Below are 25,844 nucleotides of genomic sequence, written 5' to 3'. Positions count from 1 at the left end.
GCTCCATACTTGCAGTGCTAATCGGGGATTTGCACAGTAACAGCACAAAACTATGAAGATCTTGACAATGCGCATTTTCACCTGAGAAAGCTTTTATTTATAACAAAAAAAGGGGAAAATAAAGCTATGAGCGTCATAAAAAAATGAGCAAGCACAGAACCTACAAACTCTGTTCAAGCTCTCATATTGTAAAAGAACCCAGGAAGTAGAAATGCGGAATCATATTGACTACAGCACATAATTGCAGACACTAATAATTGATAACAAACTTCTAAATGAGAACTCGGCCTTATTTAGTTTTTTCTCAGCTTGTAATGACTGCTACTTATAGCTCCTGCAAGTGCAGCATTTGAAGGAAAAGTCTGCTAGGCTTGACTGATTCATCTTTCTCCATATTCTCTTTTTTAAAATGTGCGTCCTAGTTCTTTGAGCTGCGAATTTCAAATAAAGCCTCCACACAGTCATACTACCTTTCGCTGTATGTAACTGCAATGAAAACGTCCCGTGCTAACATAGCACTCTGTAATGCCTCCCACACTCTGCCTTAACTATGTTCTTGACGCTTGGGCACTAATCCTTGTCTCAACCTTGAATTGCTAGCTTAGAGCTGCTTGACATGTGTTGGGGAGCTGTCTTGGCCCGTCACACTACATGGGTTGTGCTATGGTTGTCTAGGGGTTTATGAAATGCTTGGCTTGCAGGAATGTGTTGGCCCGGCCGTGTGAATAATGCTGCAGTCTTTTGATATTATTATTTTCTCAGTTTCCGTACTGTTTTCTTTTATGCAATGTTTTCTGTGTTTTCTTCTAATCGTTCGCTCTTTTTGTTTTTCACTCGGAAACTCGCGCAACAAGTGACCGCACCTCGTCCACTTCAAAAGCATGATGGTTTTTGCAGTGCTCACACCCTACTGAGTTTGCATGGTGCCGAGTAATCTTTTAGAGCCGAGTTTATTCTACTGGAGATTCTGTTGCAGTGTTTTTGTTACATGTCGTCAGTGAACTACCGTGCACAAAAGCCAGCGAATTCTATGTGAATTATGTCTTTATATGTGAGAATGTAGCAATGGGAAACAACGATTTCGATAGACAGAAGCAAAAGACCAATTTTGTAACTTTTTCTCATACTGCTAGTTAAAGTGAGTTACTTTTGAATATTTTTAATGGAAAACAGTTTGAGTGGCGGGGCCTATAGATAAAAAAAAAGTAGGTTACCAAGCTAAACTTGTCTGTGCAGAAAAAGTTGGCAGTTATGTGGCAATTTCACTGGACATAGGAGGCACGCCCGAAGTAGTTGTGTATGCAGTTTGAGCCAGAATGATTCATAAAACCAAGCCACTCGATTTCTCAATCATTACTGACCATTGAAATGTATTGAGGCAGAGAAAACTTTGAGGTATATTGACTGCTCTTTATAACTAAAAACTGGAAGTGGATATAATGACCACATGCCATAGGTGGAGGCGAAACCATTTTTGGTGTTGTGCGTGCAGCAACCACTTGAACTAATTTACAAGTAATGAAGTAGTAGCGAACTGTTGGGAATTAGTGCATATCTACAAATTTAGCCTTGGGAATGTTAAATAGTGTCTCTGATGGCCACGTCTATAGACATGGAGTATTCTTTGAAACAGAGGCATTACGTATTGTGTGTGCTTGAAAGCTGGCAACTGATGGAAAAATAATTGTTATAGAAGCCGTAGCATAAAGGCTGGCAAAGTACAGAGGTAATGTTAGTGAGCTATTGGGATGGCCATTGTTGTTCTATGCGTTCTTATATAGAGAAGTGAGACTAGAGCAAGAAAAAAAAACAGAGCAGTAAACAGGCAAGACATAATCGAGTCCCTCATTAACCAAGTGTGGTTAACTCTCTGGTGGTAACACATGGGAGGAGGTGCGGTCAGTTGGCACGAGTGGCCTGTGTGCTTCTTCTTCTGCTTTGTTTTGTTAAGACCGTTTTCTTTCTCTATCTGCTCTTTATTTTCCTCTTTTTTTCTCTCTCTCTCTTTGTTTTTCCCTCTCCCTGTCGTCTGCTCGGCTTCTGCACTTGCTCGGTCGCTGGCGTTTGATGATGATGGTGGCGGTTGCGCTGGGGATTGTGGATGGTGACAGTGCTGGGCCGATTGCGGCTGCGTACGACGCGGATGACGACACTGAGGCGAAATTTTGTGCTGCCCTCAGGAGCCTGCTGGACATTGTGGACGAGGAGCTGCGACACAGGTACCTCTTGGTCACTCTATCTCACTGCCACACTACTCGTGCTAAGCCGTCCGTCGTGCGGTTCCTTTTGCTCCGTGACGTATCGCTCTTTGCAGACGCTTTCTCTTCATTTCTCGTTAGTTTACTTTTGGCCGTCTCACTCTCGCACTTTCTCGTTTGCTTAACGCTTGACGGGCCATTTCGTCAATGCCGATCTATTTGCACGTACCTTCCTCGAAACTGTCTCTGTGCGTGTTTCGTTAAGTGTTGGTGTTGCACTTCTTTTGCACCCCTTTTGACACTGAGTGCTTCAAGGGTGTCTTTGTGAACCTTGTCTTGTTTACTTCCCTTTTTTACACCACCTCTTTGTTCTTGTGTTGCAAGCGTTTTTACTTTCCTTGGCATCGTGTTACAATCTGTGGCTTCCTCTTGTTTTCCAACTTTAATGCCATGTGAGGGCATGTTTTCGTTTATGCACGATTGCACTTACTAATACTTTTGCGTGTATTTTATGCTAAGGGGATGCTAAAGGGAAAATCAAATTATGGTAATAAATTATTTGCCAGGAACTCTGTCATCATTACTTTTGTGATCATGGGTTCATTATTAGAATAAAAAACAAAGGCCAAAGTTTAATTAGGTTTTGTACCCGATTCCAGCGCCCGAGTATCAGCATGACGTGTCGGATTTTTTGTGTCATATTTTCGTCGTTTGATCAAATTACCTCAGTAATATTCTCTGATAGTTGCCATGTTAAGTAACTCCTTACAAAATGCAGTGTAATTTATTTCCACCAGTGAAGAGCTACGAAGGCCTTTGAAGACACAATCAAAATCCATGGCGTCAGGTCAACTTGGTGCGAGATCTTTAATGGCAGGATCGGCCCCCATGTTTTATTTTTGCATATTATCTAGCCTAATAAGCATGTTCTTGCGGTAACTTCACGGAAAGAGTGGTTTTTAGTATTGCAGGAAAGCAAATAACTCTTACCAGTAGAATCTATGTTTTTCTTAATGTCCCCTTAATATTTTGCTTGTGGATGCGACTCACTAGAATGCCTGCACAGCTAAGTCCACTTCGATGCTGAGTGGTACAACTCTTGGCACTATGCAACACGTACAGTGGATGATTTGTGCGGCTATTCAGGTCTCGTTTTTCGTAGAGGCCGATGTTGACCTTGCGATGATGACTTTACGTTTTCTTAGAGTCAGTATTGTGTAGGCTCTCGACCTCGCATTCTTCTACTTCTGCTGTATTTGTGTACGTTCATATTTGTTTATTCTGTTTTAAATACCCGTGTTTCCAAGCCTGCTTTTTTCCTTGTTTAGTTTGTGTGTGTGTTTTCAACCTACCCCTCTCCTTTGTTGGAACGTTTTCGTGTGAAACTTGCTGACCCATTGTGTTTGTGTGCATTTTTGCTGCTTACATTTGCGTTATAGTGTTGCTCTGTGCAAAACAAAGCTGAAGAGTTCTCAGAACAGAATGCATTGCCTGTGAGATCTCAGAACAAAATGCATCGCCTGTGAGATCTTGCTAAACGGGAAGAGAGATTTGGATGGTTGTAGAATTCTTAGATGTCATTGTAGCAGAATGTGCGTCTTTACTCATGCGAAAGGAGAACAGTGAGCTTTACTTATTTCCTGTGAGTAGCGAAATGCAGGAAATTTAATTGGACTTGAGTAATTTTTCAAGGCAATAATGGCCAAACATCTCTTCGGATGCGCTGGCCGGAGTATCTCTAGCTATGCCACAGCTTCAAGTCTCCGCTTTCGTAACCTAAACTTTCAGATCCCCGAAGTATTCGCCCATCAACATTTCTCTTTTGCAGTGATTAAAACTTGTACATGCTTCATGGCCATCATCTATTCAATTGCTCTTCACATGATATATAGTGAAAAATGGTGTCTCACACATAGTTTTTGAAACAATCTTTTTCGGGCAATTCTGCTAATCAACTGTTCGTTTTGCTGCATTTAAAACTCGGAAAGCAATTTTGCCATTATATTTGATTGCACAGAAATAGTTCATCCAACTTGCTTCCAATTAACTTGTTCCATAATATTTGTTACTTTGTCTGGACTACCTAGCTTCTGTGTTTTGTTTTGTTGCATTGCCCTGCATGTATTTGTTTTTATTATATATCCTGAGGTGCTTGTATAGACATTAGCAGGTCAGCCTTGTAGCTAGGCTCTCATATGGACAAGATGCGCATGTTCTCCTTGTTCTCTATGTTTCCCATATGTTGCCCATATGCCTGGCATGTTCCACATTGTGTATTACATGTTCCTCGTTTCTGTGTGCTCACATCGTGTTCTGTCAGATATGTCCTTCGTACGGTTCAGCAGGGATGTGGTACAAGATTGATAATGACCAACTGCGGGTCCCTAAGATGGATGTCAAACATTGTTTGAGCATATTGCCGGCAAGCCTGTTGTTTTTGATATCATAGAGGGTGCTAATGTTATGATGTTCTGCAATGGGGCAGTGTGTTGTCTGGTGCCGAATGCATGGCTCTTTTTGCAATGACGGCCAACGCTGCTGAAGCACACCGTACTACTGTGGTGCCACCTGTTTCCCCTCCTCTGAAGTAACTTATGTGAAGCTGAAATACAAAGTCTCCAAGATCGGTAGTTGTAGTTGCCGTGCTGGTCGTAACATGTATAAAAATGATTAGTGAAATTACTCTTCTGGCTCATGCTGGTGAGGGGTGGTCGTGGAACTCACCTGATGATGTTTACGTTATCCTTCCGTACCTCCTCGTTCGTTTTGTCACAAAGACTCGGATTAGTCTGACAGCTAGGCTGGTGTACATGCGCATGGGATGAACAGCGAGGTGCTTTTTTACCTCTTCTGCAGTTGAAACAGTAAGCAAGCTAACTGTCTGGTCCCTGTTCTGCAATAGGAATTGTACAAGCTTATACGACGCAGGAGCAGCCTAATTTTTAATATTAATGCATAGTAATGTGTTAAATGTGTTTTAATCTTGCGGATACCTTTAGTTTTCAGTCATCTGAAGTGACTATTTTACTCAAAAACTGCAGAAAATTTTATAATGCAAATTCAAGTTACGTGTGCTGGGCACACCGTTCGATGGTGGCACCCTACTGGTGGCATCATCACAAAAGCGGCCCATTGGTTTGCTGCGAAGACAGCATACTGCCCCATTCTGGTAGGGGCCTCTACAGAGGTCCTACACCTCTCTTTTGTAAATAAATGTTTTTCACCACCACCATTCTGGTAGAGCATACTAATGTGTTCTTACTACCACTCCAAAACACTGTAGAGGTCCTGAATATTTATTCAGTTCGGCTGTCACAATTTATGGGTTGTGCAGAAGGAACAAATGTTGTGACATCAATTTTGTACAACCTTTATCGTTCGAGCTTTCATATAAGCAATGTTTAATTAATGAGAGTTGAAGAGGTGCTGTAGCTTTTGGAGCGAAGCTTGTATTCCCTCAAAATTAGGCATTGTAGGCATGACTGGGAAAAAACCCGTTGTTGGAAAGTGTACAGAAAAATTTGGGTGCACACAAATTAGGTCCTAGAAAGGGCGTCAGCCACGATGATACTTGTATGCACAGTTTTACAATTATTGATGCTCTCTCGATTGGGGACTTTCCATTGATCAGTCGCTTCAGATACACTAATCTGATCTTGCATTGAAGTTACCAAGGTGACTTGCCATTTCACACTGCCATATTTCATTGTTGCCTGGATATGAATGCATGGTTGTCATTGTCTGTGATAACTGAAGTGGTGTGTTGCTAAGCATCTGAATCGTAGAGTGATTCCCCGCACTGGGAAAAAAAAGTTAGTGGATGATTGTATAGTGTGGTAGAAAAAAAGAAAAACAGTATAGTATATTTCAAACCAAGCTTCTTTTGGTTCCTACAGGGCAAGCGCCGTTCTTGAAACAACTTCATGGCGTCCTATGGCATTTTACTGATTTTATGACTTCCTCTTCGTTTTTGATTGTATAATTGCACTTTATCACACTTAACACACCTACACGTCTTACCTCTAAAGTCTTACTTCTACTGTAGTGAAACTTTACTAGTACGAATTTGAAGGGACCTCCAAAAAAAGATTGTTAAAGTGAAAGTTTGTTGAACTGAAACTGTTATGTTTCTGGTTGTTATCACAAGTTAGAGGAACCATCAGTGTTCAAATGAACTTATTCTCCTGCCCAGGGTAGGTGTTGGGTAGATCAGAAAAGTAGCTGATATTCAAGCTAAAGGTAGCCAAAGTAGCCATGAAATTAAAGTTTATCACCGCAATTGTAGCCAAATAGAACAGCATTACTATTATGACTGGAGTTATTTTCACTATTACCCGATAAACATGATTTTGAATATGCAGAAACATACAAGTAGATTCAGAGTTTCCCGGCTTTGCTTGGTCTTCAAGCTAAACGTGTGTTGCAAAGAATGTTTCATTAATTCATTCTCAAGGATAATGTCATTAGATAAGATGATACATAAAACACGAACAAATATCTGACAAAGTACAGTGAGTAAAAAAGAACCATCTGCAGACTTGCCGAATTGATTATGAAAATGTACATTGTACATTGTGCAGCGCATGATCACCACTTCCCCAGTAAGGAAATTGATTTCAGTTGTTTGGTATGCACATTAGACAAGAATCGTCGGGTTTTACAATATGGAATACCTGTCTCATAACAATAATCAAAGAACTCACACCTATGGTGGGGTGATGAAATAAAGGGGTCGTGAACGAAGCTACGGTAAGTTCAAGCAGCGAAACTTTCAATGTGTTGTTAAAGACTGAGGAGAAAAGCTGGATATCAGGGCTGTAATTCTAGAGGGGATTGCAGTTAAAAAGAATGTAACATTCTTCCCAGTCATAATACATGATACCGTATCATGTAAATATTCATGACAAGTGATGAGGTTCTAATGCAATGCTTTACAAGATGCAAATGAGCAGGCTGTTTATATTTTGGGTGGTACCAATAGCCCTGCATTTCCTGACATTCAGTTCAATACATTTTCTGCCAGGTAGCACAGTAACTACGTCGGAATAGTTAGTATAAATTTAGTGTACCTGTAGATAGGGGTTGTAGGACAAATTTTGGCCCGAGACAGAGCAGTTATGGGTCCCTTAAGCCAATAAGTAAGCGGGAAAATGCTGAGACAGCTTTTCGGGATTCTGGGGACCAAAAGCAATTGAGATTATGGTAGGTTTACCATTTTTCAGACTCGCATCAATTTTGGTTTGAAAGATTGGTGATCAGCATTAGAGATTGACGTCTGTACATATTGTCACGATGAGTCAGAAGTACTGGGGGACTTATTGAATGACCGGGTAGCTAGCTCTAGGACGATGCGTCAGTCCTGGCTGGCTCTCGAGCAGAGAAGAAAGCACGCGGTCTTCTTTTTCCTCTAGATTGAGAGCCGCTCTTGCTGTCGACCCACTACGTGCTGGTGGCATTATCCCCCCTTCCGAAAAAAAAAAAAAACAAGGCCCAAAAAGAGGAAAGAAAAGTACATAGCATCACCGCGATGCTACTACATAGGCACGTGAAAAAGAAATTGGAAATTCGGGTAAAATGAAAGTAAAAATTGAAGAGCGTGCCAATATAAGAAACGTCAATGAACGAGAAAGCAAGTTCATACAAATAAACAAAAAACACAAAGAATGCTGTACGGTAAAGGAAAAGTTACGAGCAACGCGCAATAAATGGTTTCATGCACAACACATGAACGACGTCCGGCCTCAGCCGTGTCCTGCTCCGTGCATGGGGTGTTGAGTCCGGAACCACTTCGTAGTTCACGTCACTGACGCGGCGTAACACTTTATATGGGCCAAAGTACCGGCTCAGCAACTTTTCACTAAGGCCACGGCGGCGGACGGGCGTCCACACCCAAACTTGATCTCCGGGGCTGTAAAACACTTCTCTGTGGCGGGTATTATAGCGTCGTGCGTCTGCCTGCTGTTGCTGGCTGATGTGCAGTCGCGTGAGCTGCCGGGCTTCCTCAGCACGCTCTGCGAATTCTTCGGCGTCAGTTGCCAACTCGTCTTCGTCTTGACACGGTAGCATAGAGTCTAGCATGGTCTGCACTTCGCGGCCGTAGAGAAGCCGAAATGGCGTGAATCGCGTGGTCTCTTGCACGGCGGTATCATACGCGAAGGTCACGTAAGGTAAGATCCGGTCCCATGTTTTGTGCTGTACGTCGATGTACATTGAGATCATGTCTGCGAGGGTCTTATTCAGTCGCTCGGTGAGTCCGTTGGTTTGCGGGTGGTACGCAGTTGTCCTTCGGTGTCTGGTGTTGCTCAGTTTGAAAACTTCGTCCGTAAGCTGCGCCGTGAATGCCGTCCCTCTGTCTGTTATTACACTGGAAGGAGCACCGTGTCGCAAAACGATGTGGCGCATGAAAAATTGTGCTACCTCAGAAGCCATGGCTCGTGGGATCGCCTGGGTTTCAGCGTAGCGTGTCAAATAGTCGGTCGGGACGATCACCCATTTGTTGCTGTCCGCAGACAGGGGAAATGGCCCGAGAATGTCCATGCCGACTTGGTCGAATGGCGTGCAAGGTGCTTCAATGGGCTGAAGCAAACCAGCTGGCTTAACAGATGGTTGCTTTCGGCGCTGACATTCCCGACAGCTCTTGACGTATTTCTTGACGCTTGCCGAAAGTCCTGGCCAATAGTACCTCTCACTCACTCTGGCAAGTGTCCGTGAATAGCCCAGATGACCGGATGTGGGTTCGTCATGGCAAGCGACGAGGACACCGTCTCGCATGTTTCGAGGAACCACCAGGAGGTAGGCACGGTTGTTCGAATGAGCGTTCTTCTTGTACAGCACACCATTTTGAAGGCAGAACGACGGCAACGAGCGGAGTAAATGACGTGGTATGATTGTGTCCTGGCCCTCTAAATGAACGATGATCGGACGAATCTCTGCGTCATCCCGCTGCCGTTTACTCAAGTCTGATGAGCTAATGGCGCCCAGGAAGCCTTCGTCTTTTTCTGCTTCCTGACTGACGACATGAAGGGGTGCACGTGACAGTGTGTCAGCGTCTTCATGCTTACGGCCGGACTTATGGACGATGGTGACGTCAAATTCCTGCAGCCGCAAGCTCCACCGTGCTAGCTACTGAAGGGTCGCGCAGGCTTGCCAACCAGCAGAGGGCGTGGTGGTCCGTTACTATCTTGAAGGGATGACCATAAAGGTACGGGCGGAACTTGGTGATTGCCTACACGACTGCGAGGCACTCTTTCTCCGTAGTGGAATAATTCGCCTCGGCACGGGATAGAGAGCGGCTGGCGTAGGCTGTCACTCTTTCGATGTCCTCTTGACGCTGAACGAGCACTGCACTGAGCCCGATGTTACTGGCGTCGGTATGGACCTCCGTGTCAGCATCATCGTCGAAATGAGCGAGAACGGGCGCTGATTGCATGCGCTGTCGCAGCTCATCAAAAGCTGCTTGTTGCTCGTTTTCCCAGACAAACGGTGTGTTGTCACTTGTGAGACGAGTCAGAGGTTCTGCTATCTGTGAAAAGCCATGAATGAATCGGCGATAGTAGACGCACAAACCAAGGAAGCGCCGGACAGCTTTCTTATCGACAGGAGCTGGTAATTCGGCAACAGCGGCAAGCTTGTCCGGATCGGGACGGATTCCTTCGGCGCTAACTACATGTCCAAGAAATTTTAGTTCTTTATAGCCGAAGTGGCACTTCTGTGGCTTTAGTGTGAGGTCCGCCGATCGGATAGCCTCCAGCACGCTGCGCAGGCGCTGAAGGTGCTGCTCGAACGTGGCAGAGAAGACTACCACATCATCAAGGTAGACAAGACAAGTCTGCCACTTCAGCCCTGTGAGGACAGTGTCCATCATTCGCTGGAAAGTTGCCGGCGCTGAACACAAGCCGAAAGGGAGTACTCGAAATTGGTATAGGCCGTCTGGAGTCACGAAGGCTGTCTTTTCGCGGTCTCGCTGATCTACCTCGATTTGCCAGTACCCGCTTTTGAGATCGAGAGAAATGAAAAGATGGGCACGACGAAGTCTATCTAGCGAATCGTCGATACGCGGTAGTGGGTACACATCCTTTTTGGTCACGTTGTTAAGCTTTCGGTAATCGACGCAGAAGCGTAGCGACCCGTCCTTCTTTTTGACAAGCACGACTGGAGATGACCACGGGCTGTTGGATGGTTCGATAACGCCATCGTCAAGCATCTCACGAACTTGCGTACGTATCGCTTCACGTTCTTTAGCCGACACGCGGTAAGGGTGCTGGTGTATTGGGCGTGCGTCCTCGTACGTGATGATCCTGTGTTGAGTGATGGACGTCTGGCGGATCTTTGAGCAACTTGCGAAGCAAGACCTGTACTCGAACAAGAGCGCTCGCAGCGCAGTCTGGTTATCAGTGGACAGATCAGGATTGATGTCAATGTTGCTCATTGATGTGTCTGCGTTATGCACTATTTCTGACGTGAGATAGTTGGTTACGTTTGCTACTTCGTGGGCAAACGCTATCGAAGTGCCACGGAAAAGGTGTCGATGCTCGTTGCTAAAGTTGGTAACAAGCAATTCAGATCGGCCGTCACGAACGTGTATTACACTTCTCGCTACACATATGCCTTGCGGCAGGAGGTGTTCTAAATTTGTCTCGGCCACCACATCGCCATCGCTCAAACCATAGCATGTTACGTCGACTAGAACACTGGCTTGGAGAGGAAGCGTCACGCTCTGTTCAGAAATACAGAGTACGTCGACACGCATTCCGTCATCCTGCACGTTGATTGCTCGCTGGGCTGAGAACGTGACGCAGCGCTCTTGCAGATCAATGACAGCTCCATTTTCCTGTAGAAAAACAACTCCCAGAATGACGTCACGGGAGCATTCACGTAGAACAAGGCAGCTTGCTACGAATGTGTACCCTTGAATCTGTACTCTAGTTGTGCAGGCGCCCAGTGGAGTAACGACATGGCCACCAGCTGTCCGAATCTGCGAGTTATGCCACGGCGTGATTACTTTCTTCAGCTGCGTTGTCAGTTTCCCGCTCAGTATGGAATAGTCTGCGCCGGTGTCCTCTAACGCATTAACTACACAACCATCAATTGTTTCTGCTATGTCGAGTGAAAGCCGGCTATCCTTTGCAGCAGCAGGTGATGTCGGACCAGTTTCTGTACGGTTCTGCGTCAATAGGAGGTCTTCAGCGCTTCGACGTTCAGCGACTCCGCCCCCAGAGGTCGCTTCGGCTAGTTTTCCCGGCGGGGGCTGGGAGATCGTGCGGTAGAATACCGCTGGGGCGTTGATGAAAATCGCCTCGGTGATGGCGAGCGCGACTGGCGCCCGGGAGACGGTGGTGCATGCTGCTGGGAGAGGTAGTTTTGGATGTCGCGTGGTCTCTGACCGTAACGGGGTGGCGGCGAGTACGCAGAGAAGCCGCGAAGCCCAAGACGGCGATAAGGGCACTGGCGGTACAAGTGATCAGCTTCTCCGCAGTGAAAGCATAGAGGCCGATGATCGGGTGTGCGCCAGACATCATACTTCCGAGGAGACGAGTGGCGATCGTCGATGTACTGGACCGGTTGCACCGAACGATGGGCGACAGAAGCACCACGGACAAAGGGCAGGGGTGGTGGCGTGTACGTGCGTTCGTAGTATGGTATGTGCTGCGCTGACTCGAGTGAAACTGCAGGGACAGGATGAACGAACAATGGCGGCGATGCAGCAGGGCGTTTTAAGGCTTCCGCTTAGGTTGTCCCACGGTGGTATTCAGCAGGAGCTGACGCAGCTGTATCAGGAGGCAAGGTGTCCCGGAGGGCCTGGTGCAGCTCATCCTTGATCACAGTTGCAATAGAGCTAACCGTAGGATGAGGTGTTACACCAGCCTTTTGCAACTCTTCACGTACGATATTACGGATGAGTTCACGTAAGGAGTCATTGCTGGTCCCAGCGGCGGCGAAAATGTCAGCAGTGGACATGCCCCTGACTTGCCTGTCGTATAGGTTTGATCGCTGCTGCAGCATTTTTTCCATTGTCACGGCTTCAGACAAGAACTCCGCGACCGTCTTCGGAGGGCTTCGCACGAGGCCGGCGAAAAGCTGGTCCTTGACACCGCGCATCAAGTGACGCAACTTCTTGTCCTCCGTCATTCTTGAATCTGCCCGTCGGAAGAGACGCGTCATGTCTTCGACGTACGCAGTCACAGTTTCGTTTCGCGACTGGACGCGGGCAAGAATAGCTCGTTCAGCTCTTTCTTGGCGGTCAGCGCTGGCATATGTCTGCAGAAGTCTACGAGAGAATTCGGGCCACGTCGTCAGCTGCTCCTCTCGATTTTGATACCACGTGCGAGCCCCGTCTTCGAGATAGAAGTAGACACGACCCAGTTTCGCCGCGTCGTCCCATTGATTCAAGTTGGCTACGCGCTCGAAGTCCGTCAACCAGTCCTCAACGTCTTCGCGCTCCGTACCATGGAACGTCGTCGGTGCCCGTGGGCTTTCCAACGTATAGCGGTTCGACGACGTGCTTCCCGTGCCGGTTGGCAAGGTTTGTACCGAAGTGCTGGTCATGTTTGTTGACGTGGTGGGAGCAGTATCGTTGACTTCCGGAGGCAATCCCCTGATTCGGCGGCTGGTCCGATGCACGGGAGTATTGACTGGCACTGGGCTCGTATTACGGCTTCCTGGGGGGGTCTGCAGCATCCGTGAGACTACCCAGCACCTTCCACCAGTTTGTCACGATGAGTCAGAAGTACTGGGGGATTTATTGAATGACCGGGTAGCTAGCTCTAGGACAATGCGTGAGTCGTGGCTGGCTCTCGAGCAGAGAAGAAAGCACGCGATCTTCTTTTTCCTCTAGATTGAGAGCCGCTCTTGCTGTCGACCCACTGCCTGCTGTTGGCAATATGGTGGGCAGTGTAGGCAGCATGCTACCTACGCATTTGCCGAAATGCACGCAACTTGGTCACTCCGCCTTTGCTAGCGCGCTGTGCAATGTACACCAGTTTGCTGCTGGACCGAGGTCACGCGCGCATTGGTTTACACGCCTGAGAAAGTTTGAGAACTGTGGGTGGTCTTTTGGCTTGCTTGTTTACTTACATCCAAATAATAAGGAAATTGGCTGAGTTCGCCAGAGCCTATCTTCAGTGTATCCAGAAAGTTGCCATGGCACCAAACTGACATTTTTGTCGCCGGACAGGATCCTAAGGTAGCCAATTTGGTGCACGTTAGCTACCAATGGCAACCCTGGTCCTGCTGCTGATTTTCATTTGAATTTAGACATGTTGAGCATTTTGTGGAAAATGCTATAAATCTTTTGTTGCACTTGCGCACTCAGGTTAAAGAACCTCGGGTGGTGGAAGTTTTCGGAGCCCTCCACTAGGCGTCTCTCACAATTGTATGGTGCTTTTGGGACGTTAAACCCTACTATCAATCATTAACTTGTGCACGCAAGACTTTAGCCCACTGTTCATCATAAAGGAGCACTTTTCTAAACGTAAAACTTGGGCCCACCCGATTAGCTTTGATCGTGTGCCATCGGTAGAGCTGATTGCAGAGGCCATAGATAAACTGACCTACAAAAAGTTAGGCAGCATTTATTTTAGGGGTCAAAAGGATGCGGGAAGCATTGGATGGTATGAGTGTTCCTCCATCCTATTCCAGTTATATTCGGGGGAATTGCAACTTGCCGTAATTCCATTCTTTTCTATTCCTCGAAATGAAAAAACTTACCCCATTCCTATTCTGGGAACGGTCAGGCTGGTCAATTCCATTTTTACAATTCTTCAACGTAGAAAAGGTATATCTTGATAGCTTTATCGAGCTAAGAATGATTGTAACAAGGCAAAGCTAATGTCATTAGATGCATAAAAACTGCAAAACTACGCTACGTTACCACGGTCGTAGGATAGTGGCATGGTGACTTATCTTGTGCATTATAACCACACTACTAGTCCCCATAGGGGTAGATCGCCCGCTACCTATCGTATTTGCATGGTCTGCAAAATATTTAAGATAGTTGGTAAACAGTTAGTTACATAAGCATTTACTTGTTTCGACCCTAGTTTATTCCTTCGCAGCTGGTAAACCTTGAAACTTCTGCTGTCACTAACCAGGAATGATTTCTTGGTCTTTTTAATTAGGTAACGACTAAGGCACATGCGTTGCCACATCTCTCATAAACACCACTCTATATCTTGTAGTAATCGTGACAAACTTAGGAAAAATTTTGAGGAATCCTCATTTTGTCAATTACTTTGGAATAAATATTTTGTGCTAAGTGATGCCACACATATATAGATGGGCAGATGAGGATGTGTACAAAACATTCATTATTTTTCTAAACTCTATGGCTGCTAACCAGTACACAGTATGCTATTCCAAAGTAGGAGCATAAATAGCCTTCAGACGGCTGCTACAGTATACGATACTGGCTAAGTCTTTATTTCTATGTGCTTGTTTGCGTGTACGTCCTCATCTGTGATTCGTTTATGCCTATATGGACCTCACTGTGATCTGTACTTGCCATGGTAGTTACATGAAGTAATTATAGTGGCCACTAAATATTCTATGTGGACAATTGCCCTTTGTCTATTATTCTATATATACTTGTGTAATTGAATTATATTGATGTGGCAGTGTACATGCAAATATAAATGCCTGTTAACTATACATTCAGTTATGTAATTATTATTCGAGTGAGCACTATTCAAGAACTACTTTGCAAACTAGCAAGTTTCACCAATCAGAGTTATGCTATCTTCACTTACTAGGGGGTTAGGGCTTTTTTTGTGACAAGTAAATGGTTAGTATTTAGTTAGTGAGTAAGTAGGCCTTTCATCCGAGAGTGCATGTTTAAACGAATGATGTCTTAATATCGTTTAAGCTTAAATGTGTTAATGCTAAAATGACGACATAGCAAATCGTCGCGTATAGATCCGGGGAGGCGCCGCCTTCGTTACGTGGGATCACCTGCTTTGGCTGGCGACCCATACCAATGCTTTCAAAAGTATGTTCTATCTCTCTCTCTCTGTAAACTTCATCTTGTACAACAGCTCATCGCACACAGAGTTCAAACAGCACACAGTTGATCATTTACGAATGTCTGCTGCGCTGACCTTCAGACATTTGCGATAGAGTTTCGGGCAAACGCATCCATATGTATAGGCATTGGGGACAGTATTGAAAAAAAAGGTGGGGGGGTGGGAGGGGGGTTTAATATGGGGCGAGACTGTGCGCAAGCTGGTACACAAAAGCTTCTGGTAAACACAAGAATCGTACCAGCATAGCAACACATCACAACTTGGAGATGCACTTTTTCGGATATGCGTCCGAGCCGCCGACGGTAGCAGAAGCAAACACAAAATGAAAGATGGCGAGACAGCAGGCGGCTGCGGCGCCATCGAGGGGCAAAAAATCACAAAGTTTAAGGTAGGTACGCTGCTACCGTATAGTTCTGCAAGACGGATACCATGGCATAGAGCTGTAGTTACACGAGGAATAGAGAAAAACGTAAAGCAACACAGTCCATTGAAGACACAATTATAGTTCGTGGTTTGATTATAAATGTAGTACGTACAATACTGTAATCAGCCAAGCCTTTTTAAACTACTGCTTTATTATTAAATTCGACGGTCTGACTTACTAATGCTCAAAATTTGAAAAGCAGGACATCAAGAAAATGTGCTGTATTTTCGGAAAAAGACGTAATTCTATTCACTTTTCATTCCATGGAAAATGCGCCTAATTCCATTCCCATTCTATTCCTTCAAGCTTTGTTACCGTTCCATTCTCATTCCATTCCGAGGTCGCGAAAATGTGGAATGATTCCGGATTCAATCCAACTTCAGAGTGGCAACTCCGCGACACTGGGTGGTATTATGAAATATGCTCATACAACTTAAATGTACTCTTCGCTGCATTTCCTTGAACTGAAAGGCATTAGCAGTTGTTTAATGACACTTGGGGGAGGGGGAATTCCCGAAAAGTTTCCACCACTGAATACTCCGTTATAGCTGGTAAAGTTGAGGTTTGTTCGAGTGATAGTTTACTGTACTTGTTGTTACTACTACTACTACTACTACTGCTGCTACTACTACTACTATTGCTAGTGCTATCCTTAATTTTACTATTTGGGTATTTTGCGCTTCTCATAACCTTCTGGGTCCTCTGTTGGTGATGACTTACTGTGCAATTTGCATATCAGTATTCTTTGCTATCCTTCCAACTCTGTGTCGATATGTTCCCATGTTTCACTGCTCATCCACACTCCCATAGCACCGGATGATTGTTAAGTCTCAAAATATGCGTTTAGTGTGTGTGTTTTGTGTTGTGGCTCTCTGTGTTTTTTGTTTACATGAAATGTGATTGTGTTAGAAAACATGCGCGCTGCCTCACAACTGCATATAGCACAGCACGCTAATGCGAGAAGGCAAAAAACGGTACAAAGCAAAACTCTTGTATCTGCACTTGGTCTAATGAAGTGAGATAAAGTTGTGAGGCAACAATACTAGAATTTTATTCGATCCCTTGCTACCTCTTTCTTATCTTTTTGTGTTTCAATTAAGAGCTTTTTTTATTATCAGGAATGGAAGTGCTTACAAGCTGAAGAGAGATTTTTCTATCATGGGTTCAACGCATAGCTCATGGTTTCTGATTATTCACAATCTATTTTGATCCGACTGATTCTGGGTGTTTGTACCGAACACAGTCTGATGTATAGGTTAAAATCCAAGACGTTCCTACATCACAGAAATTGATCATGTCCACTGCAATGTTGCATGTGCTGATATGCTGATACGTGTATTCCTGGTTCATCACAATGCGTCACTGTCACATCTGGTTCCCTTAGTATGTGATGCAGTGCAGAGCGTAATGTGCATTGTGCTTTGTCTGCCTAGGAATATTAGATATTTGAGTTCACGAAATTAGATGGGGTGGGCAGATGTACCCACTACATATTAAGATAAAAAAATGCAAAGCACAAGTTTTGTTCTTATGATATCATATTTTGCTATATCCATTCTCCTTTAGGTCTTTCTTCTTAGCAGTCTAAAGTTGTTCCTTCTGTTCAGCAGTCAAGGCCCTTGGAGAAATTTAGTGAGAATTGACTCTGTCATAGCAGAGCATTTCTGTTGTTAATTCGTTCATTGCACGAATTGTGCAATTATGCATATGATGAATTGATAAAAGGTAACATGGATGAGGCTGAGAAAGGGAGCACAAGACGAAAAATGTTGTACCATAAACACTTCAAAGATCCAGGAGGAATTGTTGCCATCACGTCTTATAGCTCATGGTAAAGCTTAGATGGTTCACTGGTAAATGCTCGTAGATGTAAAAAAGTCACGGTTTTACCGGGAGGGCGAAGCAGTGAATGCGATCGCAAGAAATTGGAATGTCACGGGAAGAATGACAAGCAGCTTTATACTTGTAGCGCACTGCTGAAGCAATAAGGACCCTGTACACGCACGTGCAGGTATACACAGGACAGACGTGATGGTTGTTACGTCTTTGTATTTGAGCAATGCGCTGCAAGTTTCGGCAGTGCATAACCTGACGCTTGTAGATATTGCTTTGTCTTTTAAACAGTGGCACGTGTAGTGACCGCTCTGCACCTCTTGCCGATCACTGGTATCTTATCCAAGGTGGTCCTGGCGTTCTTTTTTCGTCCCCCTCATGAGTACTTACAGAAACGAGCCGCTTCTTTGTGTGCGTCCACAGGCAGTTTTCAAATTGAATGAAAATGTAGGAGCGTTGCGTGAAAAAGGGAAGGCTCGGGCTCCCCCAAGGTATGTGTACCACCAGTGGTAAATGGTGTAAATAGCCCGCTGTCATAATTCCGGGACATGCATGGCACGTGGTTGAGCTCTTGTTTCAAAACACACTGCGGAGCAAGGAGTTGCTTGTTCGAATCCCCTATCAAGTGCTTCGGCAAATTTTTTATTTGTATTTTATTGTCTTTTTTATGTGTATACATACATATATATATTCGAAACATGACAGCAATGGCAAAAATCCGCTGTGAGTGTCTTTATAATTGCTATCGCAATAATTGAGAGCAGCTGTGCTTTTGATATTCACATTGAAGCCTGAAAAAAAAAATTTTTTCTTTCAATTGGTCAGCGAGAAGTAACTTTTTTTTTACAGAGATTATGATCTTATTCAATATTCAATGGTTCAGGTCAGACAGTCCTGCTTTGGTGTATCCTATTATAAGTGGTGTTCGCGGAGGGCAAGAAGTGTACGACCGACATGTATGGCGTTCAATCTGAGAGCGTCTTTATTTTTTAGTTTCCCTCCCCGGCAGTGTGCTCGCTGGTTCCCCGCTGTGGGCTCAGGTTTCTCATGCGCCTGGATGTAATTAACACACACAGCACAATAAAATGCACGAAAACATCTTTCTTTGAATCTTTCAATAATGTTGTCACCTACTTTGGGGTAGAAATATAAGATGCATAGCTTAAAGTTCTAAGTATAGGTAATAATAAAGTTTTTTATGAAAGCTTGAGGAGCAAGGACAGTTAGCAACAAAACTGAATGTTATATTTGAACGGTCAAACATTATCCTTGTAAAACCTGCAACTCTAAAAGTTGCTTGGAGGCTCATTATAAGAAACATTGCCATACTCTTAATAAGATATTTATGCTGGTTTCCAGTTATTCCCAATTTTGCATTTCATTTTTTCTATGCATTACCCAGGGCGTAATTTGTATGTTGTGTGTTCTTTGACGTACGTTTTTAGTCATGTGGTGCGTTTTGTCTGTAATGTAGAATGCAAGCAGTGTTTATATGGAATTGCACGCATCTATTTGTGCTGTAACCTGGGCCAGTTGACGTTTTTGCAATATTCTGTATCGACATGCTTTGAGCTGTTGATTAATTCACCCTTGCGCTGCCAATTGCTTGCGTCTTGGATAACCGAGTTCGTAGAGCGACCGCCCCAGAAAAGTGTTGGTCCCTGGTTTGATCCTTAGACCAGGACAAGTTTTTCGTCACTCAAGAAGCTTTTTTTTGGAAATTCGTTTGGATTTATTGGTGTCTTTGTACTTCAGATAGGTGGTTTTCAGTTTTTGTCGTCGTGTTGTTTGTGTTGAGTGTGCAGTTCTCGTGCATTCTTCCTATAATGCGAGACATGTTTAATACTGATGTGGTGTCGTTGTCATGTGGAAGCTGTTGCACAGCCCGTGCTTTGTCGTAATTGTGCTTATTTGTTGTGATTAACTGTGCCCCTGTGTGAAGCTTTTGAGGAAATTTAGTACCACAGCAGCCTGTGGGGAATTATACTGGCAACGTAGATTGTACATCTGTGTGTTTGCCTATATTACGTACACTAACAGAGCCTGTGAATGACAAGGCTGTACTGTTGCAATTATGGTGACAAGTCGGTGTATAAGTTTCCTGTTTGTCCTCTCGTCTATGAAATGTTTTATGTACTTGCTACTCAGAAGTGTTTGCTTGTTAGCACACATTTTAGTCTTTGTTGGGTACCAGGTTACAAAAGACATGGGCGTGAACGGCCATAAGGGGTCAGTATTATTGCTGGTACAGCCGCATATTTGCTCACTCGCACAGTGCTTGTTATGTTTCACCTACGATGTCAGTATTGACATGCAGTGCCTCCTTTTTCCTTCGTCAAAAACGCACAGATTACGTAGAGCTCTCCAAAGCAATAGGAATGTACAATCTGTATGTAGTAACCACCAGTGTCACTATAATCTGTTTATGTATTGAGTAGCAAGTACTACATGAAACGTAATATGTGCAGGAAAATGTTAAAGACCTTGGTTGCTGTTAGTGACCTACTATCTAGGAAGCTTAGAAGCTGCGGTGTTGCACTGCTATGTTCGAGTGCATGGGTGCAATTTTCAACCACAGCAGTGGCCTTTTGAGAAGGGTTAGATGCAAATGTCGATTTATGTGCGTGCTAAATAAACTTTCAGACATGCACGGAACGCACAGCACTGTCACAGCAAAAGCTGGAAGAGCGACCTTTCAGAGATGTTTGGGTTGCTGCTGCAAGCCAGCTTGAATGGTACCCTCTACACCATAAATCATCATAACTTTGTTTAGTAGACAGGCATTCATTTGAGTTGATTTGATTCCTCTAAAATGTGGCACATACCCACTCTAGGAGATTGGCCAAGAATGGCCAAGAAAGCGTAGCGTAATTTTTCTATGAGCGTTGCAACTATGTTTACAAAAGAATTTGCTATAAAATACAAATGATGTAATGAAAAACAAAAAAGGAGAAAGAGAGAAAGCAAAAAAAAAAACAAAGAAGTAAACATCTGAGATATTTAGATGTCCAAATAGCTGCGTTTACTTAACACAACCATTCAGAATTTGTGTTTAAACACTTTAATATTGCACAAAAGCACTTACCAGAGTAGAGATTTGCAGTGGGACCTGTTTGGTAGCCTGAATAAAATCGCAAACTGCATTGAATGCGTCCCTGTGCTAATGTGCCAAAACAGAGGCACTAAATTTTATGCTTCGGTATGAATAACTGAGATGGAAAAAAAAAAGAAAGATTCGGAAAAAGGGTGAAGCAGAAGAGAAGAAAGAGCAGCGCCGACTACCAACTGTTCTATGACAGTCTAAGAACCACTCAGTAAAAAAGAAGACATTTTCCCGCATGTGTGAACAGCCAACAAGTGATGTACAGCGACATGATCAAGGCAACAAGCCATCGAGAAAGCACATTTTTGTCGAATACAACGTTATAAACTAGACTCTTTCTTTTTATGAAGAATGCTTCCAAGAGCTCTCTCGCTGTTTGCTTCTCCTTTTTTCTTTTCCTGTGCAGTTTTCAGGCTCTCATGGAACAGTTGGTAGTCGGGGCTGCTCTTTCTTCTCTTCTGCTCCTCCTTTTTCACGGTATATATTCGTGCCTCAGTCATCCGTACCTAAGCAAGTTGAGCACCAGCTCGCCCAAGAGAAAGTCGTTTTGGCACCAAAGTTCAGCACCGTTTTCACCGTCAACCTAACACCTATTTTCAAAAAAGGGAAAAGGCATTCACTATGCCATCCTTCGTTATTCTTATAAAAAGTGTGGTACCCGCTACACACTTGCAAAGAATGTGCAATTTCTTTATGATGCGCCTGACGGAGATGAAGAATTATGCCTTGAACCTTTTGCAATGGGTTGGACCATTTTATGACCTACTCGTTGCACAATTCACATTGCATGACACCTGGTTATTCCTTTCCTGTTCTAAAACAAGTCATTACTCATATTAATGCGACTCCTTTCCCGACATCAAGCCTGCCTAAGGCCAGTTTGCACCTGTGTTTCAAAGCACAGGCTTGGCTCTCCGGTAGAATGCTGGCCTGGCACGCAGGGGACCCGTGTTCGAATCCCATTGTGTCCTTGCTGTTATTTTATGCTAAGTCTTTTTCTTATTTCGTGCGCTAGTAGATACGGACACTGGTGGCAGGGGCGGCAGCGGACAACAACGGCACGCTCTACCCTTTTTGGGACTTCATAACTGCTTTCGCTGTAAAAACCCAGGGCGCTCACAGCATAGTTTTAGCCTGCTCATTACAGTGTACCTTGCGGTCATATTGTGGTTTTAATACTTAATATCTCAGAAATGACTTTGTTAAAATGACAAATTACTAGAATACTTTTGTAGTGGCTATATTAATGCATGTGGGCCAGCCTGCAATTAAAATCTTGTGCTAGAGCATGTGATATTGTCCATTTCTCCTCTGTTGTTTGAGATAGCTTAATGATGTGCAAGCAAATTAGGCTAAAATTTATGACTTGTCTATAGTTGCTATTGGGTACATTTGAAAAGTAGCCAGAACTCAAGCCAGAGGCATTTAAAAGTAGGCAAGAGTAGCTATTCTATTAAATTTTCTAATAAATTTTGCAGCCAAATCAAACAGAAGAGGTTTGACAAATCTAGAGTATGTGCTTCTGGGCTATAAATAATATCATTTTGATTAAACAAACACAAATGGAAAACATAGGGAGGTCTTACACATGCTTCAGCTGACATGATACAAAGGCTCGAAAATGAAGTGTAGTCTTTAGAATCGCTTGTTATTTTACGAGCAGATAATAAAATAGAAAATTGGCTTCAAATGCTTCAAAATATGGTTCACAATCAGCCAGAATGTAGATGTCGAACTATCCTGAAATTTTCGTCACCAGGTGATTCATAAAATATTCACTATGGCAGCAAGTAGCCACCAACAGCAACCCTCCTTTGTGGCGTGTCACATTACGAGCTATAAACAAGGAAATTTTAGCTCTTTTGAAACCTCACTGTTTATGAAGTAGTCGTGGAAAGGTGTCATGATAGGGGAATCGAAAGTGCTCCCAAGTGCAACAAGCCATCATGGACCATCAGGAAAACTCTATACGATATAAAATGCGTTCGTTGACACATCAGAAAGATGTGGAAACATTATAGTTCCTCTTTGAATAGCAAAAAGGGTGCTACTGAGTGCGCCAAGATAGAAGTTTGATGTAACCAGAGAGTAGCTGCAAAGCGAACCTGAGATTTTCATCACAGACAGGGTTGGGAAGTAGCCACTTTGGCACAAAGTGGCCATGAGTGGCAACCTTTATATTTCTCAGTCAACAAAAAGGAAACAAACCAAGTTAACGTAAGGAAGCTTATTATTTCTGTCGAGTCTCACCAGCCGGCAATTTACACCTGGAATGGAAGGCATTAGAACCGTATATTTTTAATTAAGAAGGCAGCATACAATTTCAGGCATGTCTCTGCACAGTGCACAATTCAAGAGAACGTGTGATTGTGCTGTATTCAGCGTGCTCATCATTTTCATGAGCTTAAAGAACAGCTGTTTGCTTTCCTTCTATTGTTGTTGGTTTTTTTTCCACGACCGTTTATACCACCTGTTTGCATCGTCGTCGTCGTCTCCTCCTTCCAGGCATGAACTGCAGCTGCTCTCAAATCTGTCTGCCATTTCAGAACAGCTGCGCAGCAGTTTGTATTTTGCTTTCATGCTGTGTATACTTGTTGATAGATAGGCGTACTTTCTTTCGTTACGTCTTTATTATTTTACGCTTTTTTATGTCTTGCTCTAAATGTGCATTTCGCAGTCTGCCGTAAAAAAGATTACGGGAAGCTTGAAAGCAGCAGAGCAGCATTCTTATGTGATATAGGCCAGAGCCGTAACGTGAAAATGCGCGCAGCTCGCAGAGCCAGGGAGGAAGCTCTTGTGCTTATGAAGTTTTATGACCACATCGCTTGAAGCACATTGTTCTCAGTTACAATTTGGCTTTGGATTTAACGTGTGGCCGACGTGTCGTCACTGGAGCTACAAATGGCTGTGCGCTTTGTCATACGAGCGTCCAGGACTGGCTGTGCTCCTACTTTGTGCTTACAACACTGGAAAGAGGTAGGTGGCCGCGGGTGCAACACTTCATTGCTACTCAGATTCCATGGCGTTCAGGCCCAGATTTTGGCACCTCTGTAATGATGCTCGCAACGAGTGGCCTTTTTAATGGTTTTATTCATTCTGGGGAGAGATGGTTACTGCTACATAACTTTACTGTAAGAGCATATTGGAAACTGCTGAACGGTTATCTTTAGGGACACGTTTAAAGCAGGCTACCAAAAAACTACACCTGCAGGCACTTACTTAGGGCGTGGAAAAAAATAAGCATATTCTCAGTAAGCTTATTGTGTGCCTATGCAGTCTATATTGAGTGCAGCTAGTTAAATGTGATGGCAGCAAATCTACTGTACCAAATATTGCGTGAAAAGAAAGAAAAGAACCCAATGCACAATCTATTGAGCATAGACCAGTCTCTTGTTTACGGTCTTTTGCCTTTTTTTTTTGTAGACTATGCAAGTTGTACTGCTGGCATACTCTAGTTTCAATACTGCCCCACTTTTTTTTAGAGCTGTTACAATTTTATGCAGTACATTGAAGAATATCTCAAGGTTCAGGAGCAGTGTTCCTGCTCGAAAATGTCTAATGAATAATTTAATTTATGCTTGATTGTGCGCTTCCTGTGGCATTTTGTGGATATATGGCAAAATTTCATCTTTAAGCATGCAGCACTGTCAACATTAGTGTTTATACTGTACCTGTAACAAAGAGTGCTGTCTCTAGTCCTGGACAATGTCGAATTGTGTTCATTTCCAAGCTTAATCATTTGCAGATAGCATTTTTTTCTCGCTCCCTTTACTTTGATTACATGGTAAAATTTGCGTTCGTAAATATTCCATGCTGCTATGGGAGCTTTGCCTTGCTGTATCTCGACAGAGGAGCAGGTACTAACACCTCCATGACAGTAATATTTCCATGACAGCTTATAAAAACTGAAGAGCTTTTTTTTTTTTCGGTAGTCATATTCTATCTGGTCAGCTTTGTTTACACAGTTGTGCAAAGCTGGCTCTCCACGTAGATTTGTTTATTGAAATGTCAAGTACACTGTTACAAGATTTTTTCAATACTTGTCCTCATTGTGTGTTTTTTGTACAAAGTCTCTGTAGCTCAAACCTTATTTCAAAAAGCTGAAGTCTCTATGGAGTGTGCGCAACAAGACAGTAGCATGTGTCTAGTGGAATGCTGTGGAGGTGACTCAAATGCTATCCGTTACAGGAAACAAGTGAACCTTCTTAAATGAGCATTTATGGTAAACATGGAGATAAATACCACAGCTATGCCTAGGTAAATGTTATATATTGATTCTTGTTATTGTGGTGAATGATTTGAGTATAAACACAACACTGTCGAGGGCACACCTGAAGTTGTATAACTTTCAAAGGCTATGAACGCATGGCTTTTTGGATAAAATGTAGCACGTGCATAACAGTTTTACTACACCAATTAGTGGTACCGGCGTGATGCGTGTCTACACCCTCTCGTAGTGTTGTGTTGCCTTAAAACCTTGTGCACAGATGTGTGTTGTCTGTGGGAAGACTGTCACAAGTCGTAATTTGTGGTTTCGGTTTTCACTCAATAGAAAGCTTCAGAAAGCATCAGGTAGTCAAACATTTCTTTTTGCTATCGTATAATTTGGTATGGAAACATATGGTGACACTGATTTCATAAAGGTGGGCGTTGAAGTTCTAGTGATCTTAGATCTTTGTTTTTTTATTTTAATTTTTTTAAGCGTGCGCTTTTCAGTATGGCCTGTGTCAGAGTAACTCTGGAAAAAGGAAGAAAAACCCATAGTGTGCAGCTCTTCTTTTGTAGTAGTTGTTTTTTGGTGAACTCCATCAGATGAACTACCAACTGGCTGAGGAAACCATTCTTTCAAAGAATGTGTGTTTGTGTAACACTGAATCTGTGTGTTTTGTGTTTAGAAATTTATTGTCACCGTGTGTCTTGCATTGTATCTGTGCTGGCAGATCTGTGTTAGGTGCTGTGAATGTCATATTGTGCTGCGTACCAAATTGTTCACACACACCTCAGACCAGACGTGATCGTTTCTAGAATCATTTTTTGTGGAGCTGGTACCATCAATTGTCTCTAGAGCAAATATGTGTTGTGAGCATTCCTGGAGACCCTAGCCTTTTTATTTATCTTGAACCATTTTTTGTTGGTTTCATCAGCCAAGAATGCACCAAGATGCTTTTGGTCAGAGTAAATGGTGCAAACAACACTATCGAGATTGAAAACAGAGTGGTGTTCTCAAGAGAAGGTATATTAGTCATGAAAGTTGCCAGCATCCAACATGA

The 25,844-nt window shown here is 43.6% G+C and overlaps 1 protein-coding gene across 12 annotated transcripts in view; it reads left to right on the top strand.

The window, feature by feature from the left end:
• Positions 1 to 25,844, top strand: part of hppy (MAP4K3-like protein hppy) — a 225,569-nt gene that overhangs the window by 128,269 nt on the left and 71,456 nt on the right. For 6 of the 12 annotated variants that reach the window (XM_075866053.1, XM_075866052.1, XM_075866051.1 and 3 more), the window contains exon 12: positions 2,112 to 2,219. The exons of 3 other annotated variants lie outside the window; for them this stretch is intronic. In XM_075866053.1, the coding sequence (XP_075722168.1) occupies positions 2,112 to 2,219 (108 nt within the window). The remainder of the gene's footprint in view (positions 1 to 2,111; positions 2,220 to 25,844) is intronic. 3 more of the 12 variants (XM_037419106.2, XM_037419103.2, XM_037419101.2) reach the window with 1 other exon arrangement.

Source organism: Rhipicephalus microplus, chromosome 6 (genome assembly GCF_043290135.1).
Source record: "Rhipicephalus microplus isolate Deutch F79 chromosome 6, USDA_Rmic, whole genome shotgun sequence".
In the NCBI taxonomy this organism is placed as follows: domain Eukaryota; kingdom Metazoa; phylum Arthropoda; class Arachnida; order Ixodida; family Ixodidae; genus Rhipicephalus; species Rhipicephalus microplus.
This window is presented reverse-complemented; position numbering and strand designations above follow the sequence as displayed.